Source organism: Oreochromis aureus, linkage group 10 (genome assembly GCF_013358895.1).
Source record: "Oreochromis aureus strain Israel breed Guangdong linkage group 10, ZZ_aureus, whole genome shotgun sequence".
Taxonomy (NCBI): domain Eukaryota; kingdom Metazoa; phylum Chordata; class Actinopteri; order Cichliformes; family Cichlidae; genus Oreochromis; species Oreochromis aureus.
The window spans coordinates 24,625,881-24,644,154 of record NC_052951.1 but is presented as its reverse complement, the minus strand read 5'-3'; the positions used below and the strand labels follow the sequence as shown (position 1 = coordinate 24,644,154).

Below are 18,274 nucleotides of genomic sequence, written 5' to 3'. Positions count from 1 at the left end.
AGGTAAAGCAGGTCCTAAGCCACAACTGGGTGTGCGAGTGTGCAAATGTGTAAATGCTTAATGCGGTTTGAGTGCTCAGACTAGACCAGGAAAGCTCTACATAAATTTATGCCTCCCATTCAGTACTTTCTTTCCAAACTCATCTCTCCCTCTCTCTCTCTCTGTAGACTTTTCCACCCCATCAGGTACAGTTAGTGTCCAGCCCTTTGATGTTCTGCCATGAAACCATCAGACATGACCGAAAGTACAAATATGGGCCATGAAAGGCAAGCGCAGACACACACCGACTGCTGATGGCTAACTAGAAATAAAACAAATGCACATGAGTGCACAAATATTAACTTTACGCACGAGACAAAATACACACCCGCTGATTATTGTTTATATTTCCCCAAAGAAGTTCTCTGGCCAACGCTGCTAAGTTTATGTGTCAACAACAAACTTTAGAGCTCTGAGATGGAAGCACAAAAAGTGAAAATATCTATAAAAGCAACGTCCAAAATAACAGTTTTTCAGCCCTCACTGAGGACGGCGCAGGCTACACCTAAGACTGTCTACATCTCAGGACACCTCATTTTGAACTGAGCACTGTGCAAAACTATTGCGCTATTTCTTTATGTTTTCCTTCTGATGGGACAGATTTTTTTGTATTTTTTTTTTTGGTTTTTAAAGTGATCTCAAGTAAAAAAAAATTTCCAGGCTTGCTGAAGGTCTTTCAAGGTGCATTTCAGTCATTTTCAGTCTGGATCGTGTACCTGATTATTTAGCTACTTCACACAGATCTACAAATCATTCAAGTATAAAAAGCATAAACAACTATGTACAGCAGAAGAGCAGTATCTAAAAGTCATTTGCTTAAGAAATGGGGGGGGGAAAAATCTGGTCCTTCAGTTGATGTTCACTGAAGAAATGGTCTCAGTGGGAGGGTGGCTGTCAGGAAGCCAGTCTTAATATAGGGAAACAGGGAGAAAAGGCTGAGGTATGCCAAATTACACAAGAACTTGCCTTTAACATCAGTGGTAACAGGTCTGATGGAGCGATGAACTTATATTAGAAACAGCTTCAATTTTCACCATAACAATAATACCAAACAAATTGCCAATGCAGTAAAAGCATAACTAGATAGAAAAACACACAGTGGAACACTATGAGCTTCTCTCCACACTCCAGAGCAATGTGGGATCATCTTGAGAGCAGAACAGAAGGAAGCCAACGTCCAAAGAAGTGCTTCAAATGTCCTACAAGAAGCCTGGAGAACTATTCCTGTTGCTAATCGGACACGTTTTCTGTTCTCTTACCAATAAGTGCAAACAACGTGTTTCTGTTTTGCCTTTTTTGTGTGTGTGTGTGTGTGTGTGTGTGTGTGTGTGTGTGTGTGTGTGTGTGTGTGTGTGTGTGTGTGTGTGTTGTTTTTTAACATTTCAACACCTGGCAGGTGAGCGAGGGGGGAGCAATGCTGACAGTTTAATACGATGGTTCGGCGCTATGTTGGCTCGCGGCGTGTGAATGTGTGAGCGTGTCCGCATTCGTTTATTTGCACTCATCTCCCGGCTGGTATGTGTCGACATGCAAAGCTCTCCGCCATCCATCCAGCCTGCTCATCCATTCACTAGGCTTGGCACGTGGAGTGTGTGTGTGTGTGTGTGTGTGTGTGTGTGTGTGTGTGTGTGTGTGTGTGTGTGTGTGTGTGAGAGAGAGAGAGTGTGTGTGAGAGAGAGAGAAAGAGACAAACTGTAACATCAACTTCGAGCTGTTTGCATCTGGTTGCCATGGAGTTTCACAGCTGTTTCCACCAGACCCTAATGAGCTTCAGCAGCTGTTAGCTTAGAGGACACACACACATGTACAAATACACTAATATATATACATACAGTACAAATTAGTTAGTTAGTATCGGTTTACTTACTTTACTGTTCACATATACAAGATTGCAGAGCATCTGAGCCAGCAGTAAGGCTGATCTAAATAACGAGTTAACACAATATATCACAATCACGACTCTTGACAGGGATCCATCTATAACATCTGCCTTGGAACAATAACTCTAATCATGACACACAAGCTGTTAAAAATGCTTTGGTTCACACAGCTTGTCAATACCCCGAGGACAGATTTCAATTTCTCTTTTATTTTTTTCTACTGGAACATGACTTTAACAAGTATTAAAGTATAAGCCTTGATATGTGCGAAAAGCACACTATAACATTTTGCATTAGACTTAAGGATGGAACAAATAGCTCTGAAGGTCTTATTTCACAATTAAAAAACTGTAAATGTAATGTAAACAAAACAGATTCCTCCTCTGTTTAAAATTTAGTTTTTGCACAATCTTACTTACAAATGGGCAGATGATCATATACCTATAAATCTACAGTCCACTGTAAACAGTTAACAGTATGAACATTAGTGAATCCAGCATCTTAAGTTCTGCAGCTCACAGAACAGGTAGCTGTGGTAATCCTAATGTTAATGCTAATGCCAAAAAGAGGAAAAAAATCAGATATTAAAAATTTAAGAAACCAAGCAGACTAAAAAATAAAGCTCAAGCAAAAATACCAAAAACTGAGGCCACCTATAGACAGTATAACAAGACCTGCATTTTTATTAATCGCCACAAATTATATATTCTGGTGGTTACAAGGAGATTATGATTTTTGAAATTCTACGGAAAAAAACCCCCAAAACATTAAACACTTCCCTCATAAGTTTATAGGCCTGGTCACTCATTTTGGGTCAAGACCACTTTGTAAATTATGGTCCTTCTAACTTTAAAAAACAAGGATTATGCAGGGAATATTACACATTTTAGCCAGTGAGTGTGCAGTTTCACATTTCATCACATCTCTCATTTTTCAAAAGAACAAGATGGTGACAATGAAAATGCTCATCTATCTGTAGAATCCCATACAATTCGCTGCTACCAAATTTCCACTTCATATTAACTGTACGGACAGTGCTTCTTTTTTTTTTTCTTTTACCTTTTTGTTACCTTTTATAGGTAACAACATACCTATGTTTGCATTTTTGTTTTGTTAAGGCTTAAAGTTAAAGGTGCTTATTGGTCAAAGCACCGTTAGCCATTCACTGTCTGCACTAATTCCAATCACTGCCATGTCAAGTGTATTTGTGGTAAAAATGCAATTATCTAATTAATACTACACGTTTTCTGTGCAGTTAACTGTCCTAACTTCCCTTACATTTTTGTAAATAAAACTTATTCATTTATCTATTACTTAGCACTAATTAGCATGTGCCTGTGTCTAACGTATGGATAAAGCTTGCTAACATGCTACCACTAGCACTAGCATTAGCCGATAACTTAGCACTCCACGTTCTCCTCCAATTACAGACACGTATAGACCTCACAGCAACATCTGCGGTCAAAATGCTAACTTGAGACTATAAAAAATGGCTTCACAGACTAATGGGTAATGTCAAAGTGGTTATGTCTATGTTTTACACACACAGTCTGACTAATATGAATAGACATGTTAATCAAACCCCAAACACTTTCCACTGCAAACCCACTCATTTTCGCTTTGTAATCTTTTCATCACTCAATATATGTTTTCACAAAATGAATAAATTACATATTAGCAAAAGAAACTTCTCATCCTAAAAAGCTATCTTTAGGTTAACACCATTAAAGCCTGCTCACAAAAAAAATATCTATGCAGTATTAATTAAAATCTCGAAGCATTAAATATCAAACACCTTAAATAACTTAAACAATATAACAATCTATATTCATCTCATTTTACTTTGGTTTACTTTCACTGAACACGTGCTGAGATATTGTATTCCACCCCTGCTGATGCAAAATCCATATACAGTTCATAGTCTCAAATACTGCATGTACAGCTTACTTCTGTCTCCACACACACACACACACACACACACACACACACACACGTATTTAAACAACAATGCTATCGAAAGTGCTTCACACCTGCTCATCATCCTTTTCGGCAATCCCCCCCCGCTGATACCACTTCCTTCCTCCCATGTTGCACCAGAAGTGGCTGATATTATCATTTCTAGTTCAAAGCCTTCTTGCTGTAAATTGCTTGTAAAGCCTACTCAGGTAACATTTATCTTACCCTTCTCGCCTCCACAGGGCTGTTGGATATTTGTTATTGAAAATACTGTGACAAGTTGAAAGGTGTGAAACTAGTGCTTCCGATCATGCCATCCTGCTTTGGTAGGCCCAGAAAATAAAGCAATCATAATTTGTAAGGAGGACCTCACCTGCGACTACATATTATATATTGCCATATTGTCCTGATGACGATGACGGCTTAATCTGGATTAATAAGCAGATTACAGTACTTTGACTGAGTCTAGGTATTCTGTTTGTTTTAATCAAGACTACCCACGTGATATAGCATTAAAAAATTTAAAATTAATCACTTTTAACTTCATGCCTTTGGTGGGTACACAATATTTAACTGCTCCCCTTCCCAGTTGTAAATAGCTGATTAACTGCATCACTGATTGCAGGTCACAGCTTTTGCTAAATGCCCAGCTGCAGACTGTATACAGCTTATTTCTGTTCTGTTTATACAATATAAACCTCATTTTGTTTGTTGAGATTTGTTAAACCCTAAAATACCATCTGGGTCACTCCTGTCCCAAATAGCTTTATTTTTTTGTATTACAGCACTAAATATACTTTTGATGAATTTTACATGCCTAATTAAATGCGGTACAAAAGTCCTCATTTCAAAGGCAGCAATCTGCTCAATAACAGATCATCCTCGTTAAATTGTGTGCAACTCACAGAGTAAGTTATCAAAATATCAAGGTCACAGAGACCAGTTGCTATTCATTTTATTCTCTAATGTTAACTATGCATATTTAATATTCTGCAGCTCTGCTCTCCCTATGCATACACTATGCATAAAGGAAGAAACACCAACAGACATCGTAAACATAAACCCTTGCTGTGTCTGCTTGCATCTCCCAATAGAGACCATGACGAATAGATTGATTTTTCCCTCAAAAAAACGATTTTTGTAAACTAAGCTGCTTTTTCTATCCAGGCTGCATGTAAGCACTAGGAGGTAATCTTCATGTCTTCACACCTGCAGCTTTGAACTATTCCCAACAACCCCAATCTCACGTTTTCTGTGTTTATGTATCTAGCAACCATTAAAATTCTCCATCTCCACCCTCATCTAAAATGAGATAAAAACAGCTATAGGGAAAAAAAGGAAGCATTTGACTGTGTCCTCCTTCCGCCGAGAAAAAAACCATCTAAACCACTTCTAAGAAAAGGCAAAGCTGGAGTACGACTTGCAAAGGCGCAAATAAAGATGGCTCATTTTTAGAAAAGCACTACGTTGTCATTACAAAGTCCATGGTGTTTAACATTTGCCACACCTCCCTCCGACCAAGAGTATGCATCAACCCATAACCTTTTAAACCCAGAAACCCACATTTGGAGCTACTGTTCAATTTTCTCACCAGTGGGGATGCAAATCGTCAGGATTCTTCACTACCTAAACATAATGTTTTTGTTGACATGTTTTTAAAAAAAGCATGTAGTTCCAACCACTGGACTAACTACAAAACACGCCATGTACAGTATTTGACAGAACCAGGCTTTTCATGGAAGGATGAAGGGGAGGGAGGTTAAAAACTAGAAGAAATCTTTGATAGAGCACACTTAAGCATCATAGCCTAGAAGTCTATTTCACCCAGTGAACCATTTCAAGAACAAATACCACATGGAAATGTGACATTTGTTGTTTCGCTCGTCTATATTAGCCACATTTATCTACCACTTACATACATCCTTTCATCCTTTGTCATTAGCCAAGTGAAAAAAGTGAAATAGTCCTGCTCACTCGTAACAATAATCCAGAAGGAAACTACACACTCTCATTTAAAAGCTGCTGAGTCTGCAGCTTTGCAGAGTGTCTGTTTTCGGTTTGTGTCCAGGCTGCTGCTCGCCACACTTGGCAAGCAAAGGAAACCTCACTCCTGACCCTGGAGAGTAGTTAACTGCCTATCAAGTAAAAACAAGGAACTAATGTTAGCATTATCAGCAAGGGAGGAAGGCCTTTTTTCTTAGGCATGTGACGTTTGAACTATAAAACACACAGCAAGGTGTTGCTATCGCCTCAGGACGATTCACACTCTGCCAGCGGTTGCAGCCACCTCTGGTTGAAGTGCTGACAGGCAACCAGTTAGTACTCAAACATGGGTTAGTCCTGTATTCTGGCTTAAGGACAGTGTCTTTGTTAGCTCCTCAAAATGCTGTCAAAGGATGACTTCCCTTTGAAACATTTAGTCATGAGCCCAATTAACAGGCTAGAAGGAATAACTACACATGTAATCAATTAGTTTATTGAGTCATGTGAGAAAAGGTTTTCCGTACTCATCAATGCCATTTTTCATTGCAACCCACTGCCTCCTCATTAGCTTTGTATAAATTCTGAAGATGACACTGAGCAATTTCAAACAGTCTTTCCTTTATTTTGCAGGGTAACTGCTAAAAAAATAACTGTGTCAAGAATTAAAGAGACTTTGAGAATTAGATTCATCTTTTACACCTGGTAAATTGCTGTGCAAAGAGATCCTGATTGTTGGATTGGCTGTCAGAAAACAATCAGATACAAACAAAGTCCTCTAAAGTTGGAAAAGTAGGTCAGGCACTGACAATCAACCTCTTGATTTGACCTGCATACTAGGAAAAACATGAAATAACGAATCTGAAGTTGTAGTCTAACCTTTCCAGAAGAGAATTTTCATAAATGACTGTAACAGATATAAGTGAGTTATAAGTGATTTACAAGTGAGCACTTTTATATCAGCAATAATGTTGCTGAATTATACAATGCCTGATTTAATCCATCATCCATTTTCTTCACTGTTTAAATCGCATGGCTGATTTAAATGGTCTCTACTTATCTACACGAAACTCAATTATGGATATTTCTAGAGGGTTAACAATCAAAAGCTTAAAGAACCTAGCCTTCTGATGGTTGCAGTAGGTGGACATTGTCAGTTCACAAAGCAACATCACTTTGAATGTTTGCAATATTAACAGGAAAAATATTTTCGTTACAAATAATGTAAAGATTCACCGTTTAAGTAAAACAAACAGATCTAGCAACCAGCTTTTACGCCTGTAATCATAGAACCTAGGGTTACAGTAAGTAACCAATCCCACAAATCCATTCCTTTCACATGTTCGCGAAATGATATCGCAAAATTGTAACATTACCTTGTCAATCCGATGGACACTACACCAAAGTGGAAACCGAAAGGCTCAAAGACCCAAATAAACTAAAGTGGAAAAACAGCCGTGATATTTCTATCAGCACCAAGAGAGCAAAAAGCACCAGATTTTTTTACATGAAATGAGTTAAGCTATCTTGACACCAGTTCAAATGCACTCGCGACTCTTTTTGAAAACTTTGCACTGAACCTTTGTCAGCTGCCACCCGCTCTTTTTGTTTGTTCAACCTTTCTTGTCACTCACTGCTTCGGAAAAAGCAGAAACATTACTTCAAAACACCATCCTTTATGAAAGAGCAGCGTGCCCCGGAGCGAGGAGGCAGCATTATGAAAGGGAACATGGCCCCTGGCTCTTCAGCTGAGGCCCGGGTCAGAGCAGAGAGCTAAAGTAGTAATTACTGAGAGACTGATTGCTGACAGGACCTTCCAACAGCCTGTGGTTAACTGGATGGAGCTGAGGGGGAGGAAGCATCAAATGCACAGGCCTGACAGATGCTCTGCTGATGACTCGTACTTCAGGGTGGTTCGGGGCATGCATGCCATTTTGCTTTATTCATTCTTCTTTTAAAAGTCGCTGAAAAACAGAATATTTGAGCTTCTTCACTTTTGCTAGTTTTTGACATTTCTTTTGAGCAACGATGCAGAGTTGCTCAAAAGATAAGGTGGGAGCAAATTACCTTAAATTATATGAATTCATTTTGTTAAAGAACTTTGTCATTGAACATCCTTAGAAGCCCAGATCTGCCGTCAGAGGCAGTTACCTCCTCTGCGTTATTTAAAAATTTCCCCCCTGCTAATTTTTTAAGAGTAAATGCAATTTCTTCCAAATGGCAGATTTATTTTTGAAGTGAAACTCTTCAAAAAGCAAGAGACGAGTTCTCCTTAAACAGATCAGAGCCCACTTCACTGAGAGTGGGAGGAATGTGTGATTGTGGCAGGCAACACATTGCCACAACTGGTAGAGTGCACCATTTTCCAACCGGATTATGCCAGTTTCTTGCTCAGGGTGGTCATTTGAGAGCCCATGGCTCATTCATCATGGCCATATGGATGTTACAACCTGGTATTTTAGCCAACCAATTTATGCCATCAATGCGCCTGGTTGATTTTGCTGCGGTGACGGAGATGGCTGTATTTACATTGGACAGAAGCGACCGTTTCACTGATTCACTGACTCTCAAATGCCTTTTGTGTGAATTTATTTGATTTCCACTGATTGTGTATGCTTGGACAGTGGGATAAGCATGTTTTGACATATGTTTTTATCAAATACTCTGTGGTCTCTTACAGATCTGCAATGGCAATCAGCTCTGAAACATGAGACGGTAGCAACAATGCCCACATTACATGCAACCAAGCAAACAAAGGATGTGACTGGGTATTTGAATATCATTCTACCGTTCAAAAACATGGACAAGCTGACCAAAAATGTTTGAATCTGACCATTTCTGCCAATTTTGCAAAGCCAAAACAAAATTTCTTTCATTGAAGTGGAGCAAAATTGTGAGCTTGTTACGGTCAAACAGAGACTGGGTTTCATTAAACACATGCTGGTGTACTCTATGGGTCTGAGTCACTAAACCCAGCTGCCAAACTAACTTACCTCTGATGGTTTCTTGTGCTGGTGGCGGACCCATGTGCTGCTGGTGCCCATATTCTTGGATGACCTGGACCATGACGTCACTTGACCTGCAAGAATAACAAAGACAGCAATGATACCACAGTCAGTGTAAGATCAGGAAACCAGTCTTTCTCTAACCATTACATACTCAAACTCTTATTTATGTAAAGTATGTGAATTCTTTTTAGAGTTTCCAGTTTCGCTCTTCTTGTCTGCTCTCAGTTCAGCAGTTTATCTCACCATGTGCTCTACTCCAGAGCCGAACAAGGAAAAATTGGACAAGTTAATTTGGGAAAAAAACAAACAAAAAACAAAGTTGCTACACTATTTTAGAACCTGAAATTACCAGAACTGGTTATAATGGAGGAGTTTAAGTCCCTTTGAAAGGAATGAAAAAATAGCACACTTGGCAAACACTCTTGAAACACATTTGGGCACCTTTTTGGGCGTTTATCTTGAAGCATTATCTAAACAGACTTTAGTTTCCACTTGAAAATACAAAATGCATCGACATAATCAGCAGTGAAATGTCATCAAAACCAGAGCGTGAGCTCATCCAGCTCACAACCCACCATAATTCCCAGGTCGTTGTAGTGTGTGATGCACAGAAAGACGTTTCCTTGGAAAGCCCCAACCACACCTTCCCAATGTGGGTGTCAGTCAACAGAAGTACTTCCTCCATGAATATGAGCAATAAGACCATAATCGTCACCATCGAATAGGATACAACATGTGTAGCACAGTGATATTTCGAGTCACTGCATCATTTGATATTTCATCAAGTGTCTTTATCCTTTAGTGCAAAATGTATCAATACTGAATCTTATGACTTACGAATACCTAAAACTCCCTGTCACTCTGTCACAAATCACTCCTGACACTCATATCCACCAACTCATTGCTGCCCGTACTCTCTTCTTCATCTTTCTTGTGCACTGTCCATCGTTTTGGATGGCTTACCCCAGCTCAACCCTCATCCACTACATCTACTCCTTCTTCACTGACACACCTGTCTACTAGGGCTGGGCTATATCATACTGTTCACGGTAATACCGGTGTAATTTTGGGCAACGATAGGAAAATGAAATATCGCGATAGAATATGGGTAAAAGCAGCGCATGCTGCCTTTGTTTACATACGCACATCGGCGACGCAGAAATGAGAAGAGCGAAAGTGGATCGTTGAATGAAACGGATGAACCAGAACTGGTTTGTAAAAATGCTGCAACTTCAGTGGTGTGGAACTGGTTTAGCTTTAAGTCCGTCAGATACACAACAAAGCACTATTTTTTTAGCGCATGCTAGCGGGCCTCGTTATTACCGTGTTGTTTGGAAAATATGGCACACTTAGAATCAATCTTTGATTTTTCTGAAAATCGACAGTGTCCCTTATAATCCCGTGTGCCTTATGTATGAATTCTGGTTGTGTTTACTGACCTCGAAACGATTTTATGTGGTACACGGCTCGAAAAATCTGTCAGATGTTTTAGTACAAGTTTGCTAAGTTACTGGCCGCACCGCTGGATGGATTGTCAGAGCATTACAACTATCGTGAGGCAGGAGCCTCGCAGGATGATACGTGCAAAGCTTCAACATAATATTAGCGTATTGTGTGTGTATAACCTCTTTTTAGTTTTGTGGATATTATACATGGTTATGCTGAGGATATGTCGGCCAGTTTCCACTGGAAATGCCTTTTGGTTAAACTGTCAGTGAGGAATTTGCACTGTTACATTTTTATATAACTTTAATGCACATAAAAACAGCTGCTTGTTTAAGTGAAAATACATTGATGGGTTTCTTTTGCACTAATAAAGTTGTGGAGTTGTAAAGTATTTTGTCTAGTGTCAATTATATCGTCAGTTATATCGTTATCGCAAATTTTCAAATGCATATCGTGATAAATATTTTTGGTCATATCGCCCTGCTCTACTGTCTACCTCTTATTCACACGTGTATTCGGCTTTGCCTCTTCATTCCTCTTTGCTCCAGAGTATACCTCCACTTCTCCAGGCTCTCTTCTCCCTGCTCTCTACTCTCACTACAGATCACAATGTCATCTGCAAACATCACAGTCCATGGAGATGTGTTAACTTGTCCATCACCACTGCAAACAACAGAGTGCTCAGAGTCAATCCCTGATGTAATCCCATACCCACCTAAGCATTCCAACAGCACACTGTCCTCATACGTGTCCTGGACCACCCTCACATACTTCTCTGCTACTCCTGACTTCCTCATGCAGTACTACAGTATCTCTTGGCACCCCATCATATGCCTTCTCTAGATCCATAAAAACACAGTGCAGCTCCTTCTGATCTTCTCAATCAACAAACAACCATTCTTGCTGTAGCAGAATTCACCAGTAGATTTCAATTAAGGATTATTTAAGGGCCAAATGTCTTGAAAGGACTGCACAGAAAAGTTGTTTGCAATTAATTTCATTCATTGCAATAAAAACATTCTAACAAGTGTTAATCTATTTAAAACAGAGAGAATGACATTCGTAAATGTATCTTTGAAATCTGCCCTCCTGGATGCCACAAAGGAGACAACCTACCGAAGAGCTGCAAACATCTTTTTCACTACTCAGTGAAGTTTTCTGCTGAGGCGAAAAACATCAATATTTTTTTTCTGGCAGACAAATTAGCCTTTTCTGACCTTCCTTTTCTGACTCACAGCTGGAAAGAAGGGAGTGTTTCAAGTCTTCATTCATCTGGATCAGAACACAAAGCCAACTTAATCTGCGTTTGATTTGTCAAGAATGTTTAATGAGTGTGAATGTTGATTTAAAGTGGGGAAAATGAGGAACAGGTCTCTGGCTGTAGATTGGACTTCAAGCGCACAGTGTGTGCTGAAATTCACGCCAAAGAAATTTTATGGAGAAATTTGTTTTGCAGAGAGGGTTTACAATAAAACTATAATACTTTTTTGTTGTTTTTTTAAACACTGTTAGCCAGCACGAACCGGCGGGGAATCGGTTACTTATTAGAGAGCAAGAAGCTGCTCATCAAAGGTTCTTAAAATGAGCATGCGATGGGGTTCAAGACTTTTGTAATTCACACCAGTGGAGGCGATTCAAACGCAGCAGAGAAGCATTTAAAGAAAGCAGCCAAACAAAAACCTTCTTTGTGACTTTGAACGCCCGTGGCAGCACTACCACTATGAGTCAGACCTTTAATTGAAGCAGACCGATGATGATCTATTAAAAGCTTTAATAAGTAATGGCAGTATAAATAGCATCTTGTTAAGCGGTTAGTCCACTGTGGTCCTTTACAACCTTATTAATACACAACCTAATTGCAATTAACCAGACACCGGAGCCAATATCCCACCCACCGCTTCAATCAACAGCTGTGTGTGTGTGTGTGTGCACCTCTTTCCAAGTGTGCCTGTACATGTTTGTGAATGGAGGCCAAACCGATCGAGGAAAAGTTGTGTCCCATTTCCCTTATGCTGTTTCCTAAATTGAAAATAAATAAACCCCAAATCCTCCTGCGACACTTCTCACGTGTGCACCATAAGAAACTGTCAGTAAAAATTGCATCGAATCTGCAATTAAATTACATCACACTCATAATGGATAAATCATAAAATCGCCAACATTCTGCGATGTAACAAACTGCGACCGTGACTTTATGCGAGTGTGCATGCGTGCGCTGCCTCCCACTCAACATATTTCCCTTGCCACAACAGCAGTGCTGCCACCCCGCTAATGTTGCTCATGACGTCTGAGGAGCAAACTGTGCTGAGAGCCTCTCTTCAAAAATCACCAACACCACACACACACACACACACACACACACACACACACACACACACACACACACACACACACACACACACACACACACACACACACACACACACACACACACACACACACACACACACACACACACACACAGAGTTCACACAAAAAGACATACTATATTGGAAGCCACTAACACATCCATGTTCCTACATTTTTTCACCATACACAGTTTGCCTACATTGGGTCAGTGGGTCAGTCATTACATCACACACATAAACATATGTGTGTGACCTTTTCCTCTTTTAGGGGCTGCTCTACTTACAGATTGACACACTACAATAATACAAAGAAAACAGAGAAAACCCCAACATTATATGATCCCCTCTGAACAAGCACTTTGGTGACAGTGGGAAGGAAAAACTCCTGTTTAACAGGAAGAAACCTTCAGTAGAACCTCAGGGAGGGAGGGGCATCGGCCGTGACCGGTTGGAGTGAGGGCATCTCAGAGGAAAAAGTGCAAACAGAAGTTGCACTTAGAGTGGTCCAGAGACACAAGATAAGGAGAGCTTCAAGGGAACATCAACCATATTTGAAATCAGCTCATACAAATCAACTTGATTTAGACATAACGCAGTCCCAGAACTTCTTTATGTTTTGGCCTTTCTGCCTTTATTTGACAGATTTGCATAAGGAATAGACAGGAAAGAATGGGAAAGAGCAGGGTAAGTAGCAAAGGTCCAAAGGTCGAACTTTAACTCGGGCCCTTTGGATTTCAGCAATTAGGTATTTGGGTGCTTGCTGGACAAACGAGCTAGAGTGACTCCCAGAACTTCTTGACTGCACCTTTTATCGTCTGACAAGAACTTCCATGAGGGGATTTTGTCAAATATGAATCCTGCTGTTCCTATTCTAAGGTGTAGATCAGCGGTCCCCAACCTTTTTTGCGCCACGGACTAGTTTATGTCCAACACTATTTCTACGGACCGGCCTTTAAGGTGTTGCGGATAAATACAACAAAATAAAACCAGAACCGGTACCAAAAGAAAGAAGATTTATTCATAACACACGGGAAAAGACCTGGGGAAACCAAGTTAACGATAAAAACAATTAAAAAAAATCACAATAAAAACCCTGAAAACAATTTTACACCCGAGCCTCAACTCTCACGGCCCGGTACCAAACGCCAGGGGTTGGGGACCGCTGGTGTAGATTCACAGTGTGCTACCTTACAGGCTGAGATAGGACACAGTGTGTGGTGCTGTATGTATATAACCAGAACCAGCCTTCGTTCTTCAAAGTTAAACTGGGCGGTTAGATTCTAGGATGCCCAAGAATCTCTTATTATTTTTTTAATCATATATCTCAGTTGCAACATCGTTTGACACCTACACAGCAGCAGCCTCCACCGCAAGCATCAAAAAAGCCAAACAGCTTCCAGAAGTCCGATGATGAATGACACCTCACTCAGACACCGCTGATTTTCTTCTCTACAATTCTCTGTTTAGTACTGTGCTCCATGCGTGTAAGCGTAGAGGGTATAAAAACAGACTGCACACTAATCTGTTAAGGATTTTTTACATTGACTCATGAATCTGCACTCCTCAAGAATGCGTGTGTCCAGGCAGGTTACATCTACACGTGCCCCACATAGTGCAGCTGCAGAGCTCCATCACTGTGGCCAGAAAACCAAAACAGGCCGCGGCGCAGTTGGAAGTTACCATCGTGGCCGTGTGTTAATTAAAAGCCACGCTGGATGCACAGCAGCCAAAATTATCATGGGCATCCTTCAATTAGAAACCTGATAACCTCCAGTGAGCAGATGCAGCTGGAGCCCACACTGCAGCGAGCAGGGGAAGCTAACAGCTAAAGGCTGATTATAAAGCAAAGTGTATGGCCTCCAACGCGGGGTGGCTCGGTCAGGTCTGCAAAACAGCCTGTTAATCCTGTTGTAAAATACATTATACACGCGGGGCTGTGACCACACAACAGTTAAGCCCTTCAGAGGTCATTTTAGCTTGTAGTGTAAACAGTTTGAATGACTACATTTCCCAGATTTAATCTGGCTGTAGATCACCACTGATCAGCCACGACTATACTACCCGTCTAATATTGTGTACGGCTACGCCTCGTGCTGCCAAAACATCCTGGACGCCTCGATGCATGGGCATAACACATCTTGGGTGTCCTGTGGTGTCTGCCGCTGTGAAGTTGGCAGCAGTTTCTTTGAGTCCTGTGGGTTGTGGGGTGGGGCATCCAGGGATCGGGCCTGTTCCGGTGCATCTGGCAGATGTTCAGAATTTGGAATTTGAAGGCTGCAACCAGGCTCTTTGTTGTGTTCCTCAAGACATTCCTGACGCCCGCTGTCTTGCTGTGGCGAAGGCCCCCGTCATCGGGGAGTTCCACTGCAATGTTTGGTCAGCAGCAGTATTTAAATTGGTGGTATGTGTGAAATAACATCTGCATGAATTCCACGGTCCAAGATTTCTCAGCACACTGGAGCTCAATGAGGAGATATTAGAAGTACTGACAATTATTTGATTCATCGTCAGTACTTCTAACATGGAAAAAGCATTCTTCCTGATCAGATCCCTGCTTAAGCTTCTAGAGTAATGTCAGTGCTTCTCTTTCTCTAATCTCTTCTATCACTACAGTTCCATTTCCATTAAGCTGAAATACCAAACTGGATTTAACTCCAGAAAAAGATTGTCACAAATGAAAATATTTTTTCTCTGGAGTACACACAAATGTACCACAACATGGGCGAGAATACTTTTATCATTATAGTTTTCAAGGCACCACGCTGTGAAAGGATAACTCTTTTATTTATACTAATTTAGACAAGCATTAAAATAATATCTGAAAACCTCATTAGTGCAGCCGGGTTTAGCGACACCAAAACAAATGCCAGGTTCTGTTGTTTTTTTAATTCTACAGCTCGCTTTCTGATGTGTCTAATTTTGATCTGTTCTCTAATATTGCCAAGGGAATAGCCAAACAAATATATTTGCTTACTGCAAAAATGCGTGCCGCGAAAATGCCAAGAATTAGTCACGCTGAAGTGACAAAAGCCGAGAAGAATGACATTTGGAATGAAATTGAAATCGCTGGCTGTCTTCAGTGAATAAACCCTCGTATTTTAAAGACAGTCATCAGCTGTTGTGGCCATTTGCGCTTGTATAACAACGTATTTCATTCGAAGACTGTTAACAGATTCATTTCTCTACAGAAGCTGCCAGTGACAGACATGTGGTAGTCTGGCCAGATGTTCCTATCCTCTCGTCTTAGAGGACTGCCTGTCTGCTTGTCTTAGAAGTTGTTTGAGTTTGTGTCATTAACTCTGGCAGGAAAACATATCTGCCACTCCATCATCCCTATAATATCAATTTGTCACTCGGCTTATTAACTATATGCTCAACATTAAATGTAAAGCACACAAGGCCAGACATAATAAGTTAACTGCACAGTGCAAATGTGAGATGTCTGCTTTATTGACTTTGAGGCTACAGTCTGCATGTATTAAGCACCTAATTTAGTAAAGTGGGGAGCTCAAACACATCCAGAACTGACATCCAGACATGCCCTGCAAGCAAAAGGCGGCTTTGTCTGAGATATCCAAGTCCAGATATTAATAAAGAACCAAACCTGATTCACGCCAAAACATTGATAATGTGAGCTGAATCTACTTTTCGGTGGCGATAAAGAGATGCAGAAAGGGTAGCAGACGGATACGCCTCAGCAGAGGTTGGTGAAAGCGTGAGAATTGACGTGATAATGCATCTTCTGAAAAGAGCGTGGTTGCAGTTTGTGGTGTGTTTATTGACATAGTTCATCAAGTTCAACTGTATTCAAACGCAACTTCCAACTTTGTTTTTAATAATTCTTATCGTAATCATGCAGCATCAACTCGATTTCCTCAGAGAGATCAGAGAGGGTTTATCTGGATCTTCCCATCTTCTCTTTACTTTAACAAAGTATTACAAGATTTAAACACACAGATCTTTGTACCAGTTACAGAAAATGGAAAAGACACAAGGGACTGTACAATATACAGGCAAGTACACATTTTAGCTCCACTGAAATGTTGTGGGTGGACCTGAAACAGATGATACGTGCAAGAAAACCATCAAGGTTTTGCAAATAATGGAACTTTGCATGGGAAGAATGGTTAAAATGTCACACATCTATCTTCCTAACTTCTTATCCAATTCAAGGTCAGGGGGGGCTGGAGCCTATCCTATCTGTCATGAGGCGAGAGGTCAGATACACCCTGGAGGGGTAATCCAGTGCCCCTTTATGGCCCAGCCAGAGAGACAGATAACAAGTCATGCAGTCAAAGCAATCGCCAATTAAGCTAAAACACAAGGCTTTGGACTGTGGGAGGAAGCCGGAGTACCCGGAGAGAATCCACACAAGCACACAGACAACATGCTCCACACAGAGGGGTCCTAGCCGACTGAAGGATTTAAACCAGTGTGAGGGAACGGTGATAACCACTGGATCAACATGCAATTAAACAAAACACCTACAAGAAGGTTTTTCTGTTAAAAGGGACAATACGAGCCTCTGAGACCCCAAGTCATACTTACTACACAGATGGCTGTTTTGTGTTGCATAAACTGAAAAAGATGGCATTCCTTGTGGTATTGCCCAAGTAAACCACCTGTATTTGCAGGCTCCGTTTCAAAATGCCTCAAATTTTGCAATCTGCTCGTCCAATAATGATGCACCACAATCTGTTTTCGTAGCAACATCTCTCTCAAAGAACGACATTTTCCGACAAATTCACACTTATTCTAAAAATAAAGACTTTATTCTTCAAACCTTAAGTTCTTATTCCCACCGGTGATTTCTGTTATGCTAACTGGTTAAATCATGCTCATGTTTCCAGTGTAGCTCGGTTTTAAAATGGCAAGTCTTAATGAGCAGAGGGAGGACAACCATGAGACAGGAGGAAAGTCTATATGGAGAGTGAATACGAGAAATGCTCAGTGGGAATTGACGAAGACCAGGCAGCTCACCGTATGAAAGCAGCAGAGGAACTCGCTTTTCTCACACTTTCAGGATTCCTCAGGACTCACACACACACACACACACACACACACACACACACACACACACACACACACACACACACACACACACACACACACACACACCACACACTTACACACACACACACACACACACACACACACACACACACACACACACACACACACACACACACACAGATACCCTTTCCCTGAATCCCAACTTACTGTCAGTGGTGTCAGAGTCGTTGCTGCTCGTGGAGTATTTTCTCCTCTTCTTTTCGCTCTCCATCTGTTAGGCAGGCAGGCAGGCAGGCAGGCAGGGCGGGCAGGGAGGGAGGGAGGGGGGCAAGAGAGAGAGAGAAAAATGACGAGTGAGAAGATGTTCACCATGAAAACACAAGTGTTAATGAAATAATGTGCTGATGGCACCAATCTGTCAGAGCCTCCAGCAGGCAGCCTGCCAGAATAAACTGACTTGATCACCGTTACACATTAGCACTCTGGACTCCCTGGGATACAGTTGTTCCATTTTTTTTCCTCCCACCACCCCCCACCACCACCACCACCACCACCGCACATACAGAGGGAATCCTTGTACTAGTCGACAATGAATCCATCCTTT

General features: G+C 40.9%; 1 protein-coding gene across 3 annotated transcripts in view; it reads right to left on the bottom strand.

Annotated features, from left to right (window-relative positions):
- jade2 (jade family PHD finger 2) overlaps positions 1-18,274 on the bottom strand; it is a 222,592-nt gene that overhangs the window by 175,013 nt on the left and 29,305 nt on the right. For all 3 annotated transcript variants that reach the window (XM_039617918.1, XM_039617919.1, XM_039617920.1), the window contains exons 2-3: positions 17,878-17,941; positions 8,849-8,934 (exon numbers count right to left, since the gene is read on the bottom strand). In XM_039617918.1, the coding sequence (XP_039473852.1) occupies positions 8,849-8,934; positions 17,878-17,941 (150 nt within the window). The remainder of the gene's footprint in view (positions 1-8,848; positions 8,935-17,877; positions 17,942-18,274) is intronic.